The sequence below is a fragment of the Melitaea cinxia genome, chromosome 7, assembly GCF_905220565.1.
Source record: "Melitaea cinxia chromosome 7, ilMelCinx1.1, whole genome shotgun sequence".
In the NCBI taxonomy this organism is placed as follows: Eukaryota; Metazoa; Arthropoda; class Insecta; order Lepidoptera; family Nymphalidae; genus Melitaea; species Melitaea cinxia.
The window spans coordinates 6,222,548-6,229,278 of NC_059400.1; the positions used below are offsets into that span (position 1 = coordinate 6,222,548).

General features: G+C 34.3%; 1 protein-coding gene across 1 annotated transcript in view; it reads right to left on the reverse strand.

The window, feature by feature from the left end:
- The window catches only part of LOC123655045 (tubby-related protein 4), a 41,431-nt gene extending 39,088 nt beyond the window's left edge, over positions 1–2,343 (reverse strand). Inside the window, exon 1 of the mRNA XM_045590891.1 lies at positions 2,248–2,343. Coding sequence (XP_045446847.1) covers positions 2,248–2,343 — 96 coding nt within the window. The remainder of the gene's footprint in view (positions 1–2,247) is intronic.
- Positions 2,344–6,731: the final 4,388 nt, after the last annotated feature.

Consider the following 6,731-nt stretch of genomic DNA (forward strand, 5'->3'; position numbering starts at 1 on the left):
TTTGTGCTTGTGTATTGAGTGTTATCGGACCCCTGACACAGGAGTAATTCCTAGTGGGAGCTGTTGAGTGTGCAATTACTTCTTATTTGTAAAAGTTACCGCATCTTTTTAATGAATTGAATTATTTGAAAGATTTAACTCCAAAAAAAATTAAGTTAATTTTAAATAAGTTATAACTTGAGTGTGTATATATATATATGATATTTATCAAGTTTAGAAATTTTTCTTATAATAATTTGTTATTAAGTAACCATTTATGTTTTTGATCGAGTGATAACTCTATTATAATTATACCGATGTTCAATAAGTATGCAATTAATTCACAATCATATCAGTGATTCTTAACGCACCACAACAATGCCCTGCATAGTTACTTTCTGAACATCCGGTATTTAGTAGTTAATCTACAATAGGGCCCTAAAATGGATACCTTAAAATTTAAAGGCTTAGAAGTATATTACGAGCAGAAAGGTAAATAGAAAAGGAACTAAGCTTTCTGAATGACGGTCTTCGGTATAAGTGAGTTCAAAGCCTGTTTAAGCCGGCTTCACACGACGCATATCTTCAAAGCATTCTTCATGTTTTTATTATGGACAGACAATATCTACATAATAAAAACATGAAAACAAAAACTAAGATAATTAATTTTGAACATAGCCATTATTGTTGCGCCATTCATAATAATCTATTATTGCTATTGACATATCAAGTACGAGATGAAGTTTACTTCATACACGGGTATGAAAAGTGTAAGTACTTTTAAAATTGACTTTTTTGTTAATTTATAGCATTATATTATAGTGTATTTATATCGTAATATACATATATATAAGAAAAACTAAAAAAAGAATGAACTCTTTTCCAAAGAGTTTGCCTACTTCTTGTGTATTTTTCCATAAGTCGATTTTAGGAAGTATTTTTTTTTGTCAAAAGTGTTACTTCTGAAACAGCATAACTCTTGTAACTTTACTAAACAAAACTAAGTAAAAACTGGCGTAACTCAATACGGCTTTGCACACGACTACTTAGAAACCTTTGGAAAAATTTCACCGATCCCTTTAGAAGCACATTAACACTGTAAGCAAAAGCATCCACATTCCATTTATTAAAAAGTGTAATGAATCGAGATAATGGTAATTTCGTTTGAACGAAGTATTGAACTATTCATAATACGTGTTCGTTTGACCGCGTGTAATCCGACTACTTATTACTATTTTACTATAATGATATTAGTTAAAATTATTACTAAACTACTTTAGGTCACAAAAAAGTGAAGTGTTGTTGTTACTTGTCGATCATTGGAAACAATTTTTATTATTTTTATTGCGTGTCTGTTGCATTTACATGAACTACCTAACTAAATGTCGTCTATTTTAAGAATTAGGTTTATAAGCATAGATCAAGTAAAAAAAAAGTAAGTAATTGATCTGTTTATAAGTTACACTTTTCATTTTCTTTTATTGAGTATTAAGAACTTTAATTTTATTAGATATATAGTTACATATAATGTGACTTCTATAATTATAAAAATCAATAACCATATTTCAATAAGTCTAATATTATCGTATTTTATCTACGTCATTTTCAACCAATAAAATATTTAAAAATAGAACCCTATTCATGTCACTCCAATCCCACAATCTAAATAATACATGAATTGAATTACCTCCTCATCATCTCTTCTTACAAATATTTTCTTCGCGTGAATACGTGATTCAGTTATGAGCATGCAAATCGTATTCAGTCTAAACGATAATAGAAATTTAATGTAGTGTAATAATGCGCAGGTTCGTTAGAGCACAATGGATACGTAGTTTTAATGACCGTTAATTTGTGAACCAAGGTGGTACGTTACTCAACTGTGAGAAAAAAAAACACTGAAAATTCAAAAGAAATAAAATTAACTTAATGCCGTGTTATTAATAATTTTTTATATGAAGTTAATTTTTTATGTGTGAAATAAATAAAAAATAATAGTCATTTAATACATTAATGTGAAAAAACTTTATAAATAATAAAAATAATTAAAACTGCTTCAATTTATGTATTTAGGAATTGAATAATTTCATTAATAAAAATAGTAATTTTACATTAAAAAGTAAGAATATATCTAAAAAAAATATAATCTTCAACAATTGAAATTACAATTTTAAAATTCTTTTAAATTTCGAAGCTATAATTTTATTTGGACCTACACTGTGAAGGTGATGAAGTGAATGAAGATCAAGTGCGTGTTTTTAGTCTCACCTCAGGCAGCTCATCGGGAACTTTGCCCATCCACGACAGCGATAGTATCGTGCAGTCGCATTTTGCATTTATGTTCCTTTCGAAATGTAGATGCATTTTTACATAAATCACTGACTGCAAACTTTAATCACTCGTACAGTTCGCGCGCATACACCACGCCAGTTACGAAACGCGAATTTATCATTTTATAGAATGAATCATTTTGAGAGGAGGCTTGCGAGGTACGGGATCGGTCGAGTCGCTTGCTCGGCTGGCGTGGCGGAGGGTGACAAGCCGCCTGGCCTTCCCGAGGGCTGAAGCGCGCAGATATTGATTGCGCGTAGGGGAGGTTCGCGGGGCGACCTCTGCACTCGTTCAACGAAAACTTGGAAAATCGGAAAATTTCCCGAAACCGGAAGAGATGGCGCGGAGATTAGATTTCGTGCGTACTGTTATTTCGTTCACCGGAAGTGGTAATGCGCATCGAGTTCTGTTTTAGAGATAAATTGTGCTGGTGTTTTGTTTGTTTCACTCAAAGTAGGTGTCCTTTTACATTATAGTGTACTACTTACACATTAGTTACTAGACATTTAGTTACTAATCATAAGTACTTAATATTCATGTTGTAAAAATACTCCTGTCAAATGCAATATATTTGTAAATAACATCAATCAACATAAAAGATGATTAATAAATATTTCCCACTTAATAGTGTGAATAGTTTGAATATGTAAGGAATTGTTATTTTGATAATGATTTGTACAGAACATGAGATATCTATTTAATTTGAAGTCGCAACTAAAACAAATATGCTTGTTTTTGCTTAATCATATATGTATATTAAAATGCTAAGGTTAAGATGTTTTCCTCCATTTTTAGAAAAAAACTTCAGAATTACTCCACATAAATCGTATATCATTTTATAGATACACTAGCTGTGCCCGCGGCTTCGCCCGCGTTGAAATGAAAATCCGTTCAGTAGATTTTGAGGAAATCGATCACATACACTTTTGGGGACTTTGTTTTATAATACACTAACTGTTGCCCGCGACTACATCAGCGTGGTTATGAAGATATGCATTACTATGAAGATGTTTAACGCATTTTTTTTTATTTCAGTCACTTGAAATGCTGATCACACTGAGTAACTTTTTAAAAGGCACAATTAAGTATAATTTAATACTTGTTTTTATAAAACCTCTCTATACACCACATTTTTAGTTTTATTTTCAGGCTGTATATGTTTCATACAAACTATCAACCCCAATTAAACCCCCTTAGCGGTGGAATATCGCTAAATCTCTCTACTCTACTACTATTATCTACTAACTATAATCTACCTCCCTGCCAAATTTCATCTTTATCCATCCTAGATGGATGGACCTTCCAGCTGTTTTTGGGTTCTCGTGATGAGTGAGTCAGTGACCTTTCTCTTTTATATGTATAGATTACGATGTATTATTTGGACACCTCCTCACCATCTATAGAGCATATATTTTAAATTTCAAGTCTCTTACTTCAAAGACATTGAACTTTCATACAAATTTCCAACCCCCGTTTTATCCCCTTAGGGGTCGAGTTTCGTAAAATTTGTTCTTAGCGGATGTTTACGCTCTATAAGGAACCTACCTATCAAATATCAAATTTGTAGCTGTTATAGTTTCGGGGATTTCGTGATGAATGAGTCAATGTACCACCCCCCGTTTTAACCCCGAAAGTGAGTTGATTTCTAAAGATACATTGTTGAGAGACCACCTCACCATCTATGGAGCATACATTTTAAATTTCAAGTCTCTTACTTCAAAATCATAGGACGTTCATACAAACTTGCAACCCCCATTTCACCCCCTTAGGGGTCGAGTTTCGTAAAATTTGTTCTTAGCGGATGTTTACGCTCTATAAGGAACCTACCTATCAAACGTCAAATTTGTAGCTGTTATAGTTTCAGAGATTTCGTGATGAATGAGTCAATGTACCATCTCCCGTTTTAACCCCGAAAGGGAGTTGATTTCTAAAGATACATTGTTTAGAGACCTCCTCACCATCTATGGAGCATACATTTTAAATTTCAAGTCGTTTACTTCAAAAACATAGGACTTTCATACAAACTTCCAACCGCCGTTTTACCCCTCTAGGGGTCGAATTTCGTAAAACCCGTTCTTAGCGAATGTTTACGCCCTATAAGGAGCCTATCTGCAAATTTCAAGTTTTTAGGTGTTATAGTTTCGGAGATTTCGTGGTGAGTGAGTAAACCTACCATCCCCCGTTTTAACCCCAAAAAGGACTTGATTTCTAAAGATAGATTATTTGGACTCCTTCTCACTATCTATAAGGCATACATTTTAAATTTCAAGTCTCTTACTTCAAAATCATGGGACTTTCATACAAACTTCCAACCCCCGTTTTAGGGGTTGAATTTCGTAAAATCCGGTCTTAGCGGATGTTTACACTCTATAAGGAGCCTTCCTGCCAAATTTCAAGTTTGTAGATGTTATAGTTTCGGAGATTTCGTGATGAGTGAGTCAACCTACCATCCCCCGTTTTAACCCAAAAAAGGATTTGATTTCTAAAGATACATTATTTAGACACCTTCTCATCATCTATAAGGTATACATTTTAAATTTCAAGTCTCTTACTTCAAAAACATGGGACTTTCATACAAACTTACAACCCCCATTTTACCCCCTTAGGGGTTGAGTTTCGCAAAATCCGTTCTTAGCGGATGTCTACGTCCTATAAGGAGCCTACTTGCCAAATTTCAAGTTTGTAGGTGTTATAGTGTCGGAGATTTCGTGATGAATGACCTTTCGCGTTTATATATATTATAGACTAGCGGTGCCCGCGGCTTCGCCCGCGTTGAAATCAGTGTTCACAAACTTTTACCGGCAAACTTCCAATGAAACTCTCATCAAAATCTGCTTAGCCGTTCCGTAAACCTTCCTCTTGAAGCCCTCTCTCCATTAGTGAAACCGCATGAAAACCTGTTCAGTAGATTTTGAGGGAATCGATCACATACACTTTTGGGGACTTTGTTTTATAATAAACTAACTGTTGCCCGCGACTACGTTCGCGTGGTTATGAAGATATGCATTACTATTAAGATGTTTAACGCAAACTATTTTTTTATTTTAGCCACTTGAAATGCTTATCACACTGAGTAACTTTTTAAAAGGCACAATTTAGTATAATTTAATAGTTATTTTTATAAAACCTCACTATACACCACATTTTTAGCTTTATTTTCAGGCTGCAGTATAAATAACCTATCAGGCGAACTTATAGCTGCTGTTTATGTTTTGTACAAACTATCAACCCCAATTAAACCCCCTTAGCGGTGGAATATCGCAAAATCCATTCTTAGCGGACGTCTACTTACTATAATCTACCTCCCTGCCAAATTTCATCTTTGTCCATCCTGGATGGATGAACCCTCCAGCGGTTTTTGAGTTCTCGTGATGAGTGAGTCAGTGACCTTTCTCTTTTATATATAGATTACGATACATTATTTTGACACCTCCTCACCATCTATTGAGCATACATTTTAAATTTCAAGTCTCTTACTCAAAAACATCGGACTTTCATATAAACTTCCAACCCCCGTTTTATCCCCTTAAGGGTCAAGTTTCGTAAAAGCCGATGTTAACAGATGTTTACGCCCTATAAGGAACGTACCTGCCAAACTTCAAGTTTGTGGCTATTATAGTTTCGGAGATTTCGTGATGAGTGAGTCAACCTCCAAAAGGGAGTTGATTTCTAAAGATAAGTTATTTGGACACCTCCTCACTATCTATAGAGGACACATTTTAAATTTCAAGTCTCTTACTTTAAAAACATAGGACTTTCATATAAACTACCAACGCCCGTTTTACCCCTTTAGGGATCGAGTTTCGTAAAATCCGTTCTTAACGGATGTTTACGTCTTATAAGGAGTCTATCTGCCAAATTTCAAGTTTTGGCTATTATAGTTTCGGAGATTTCATGATGAGTGAGTCAACCTACCATCCCCCATTTTAATCCCAAAAGGGGGTTAATTTCTAAAGATACATTATTTGGACACCTTCCCACCATATATAGAGCATACATTTTAAATTTCATGTCTCTTACTTCAAAAACATAGGACTTTTATACAAACTTCCAACCCCAGTTTTACCCCCTTAGGGGTTGAGTTTTGTAAAATCCATTCTTAGCGGATGTCTACGCTCTATAAGGAGCCTTTCTGCCAAATTTCAAGTTTGTAGCTATTATAGTTTCGGAGATTTCGCGATGAGTGAGTCAGCGTACCATCCCCCGTTTTAACCCCAAAAGGGAGTTGATTTCTAAGGATACATTATTTGGACACCTTCTCACCATCTATAGAGCATATATTTTAAATTTCAAGTCTCTTACTTCAAAAATATAGGACTTTCATACAAAATTCCAACCCCCGTTTTACCCCCTTAGGGGTCGAGTTTCGTAAAATCCGTTCTTACCGGATGTTTATGTTTTATAAAGAGCCTACCTGCCAA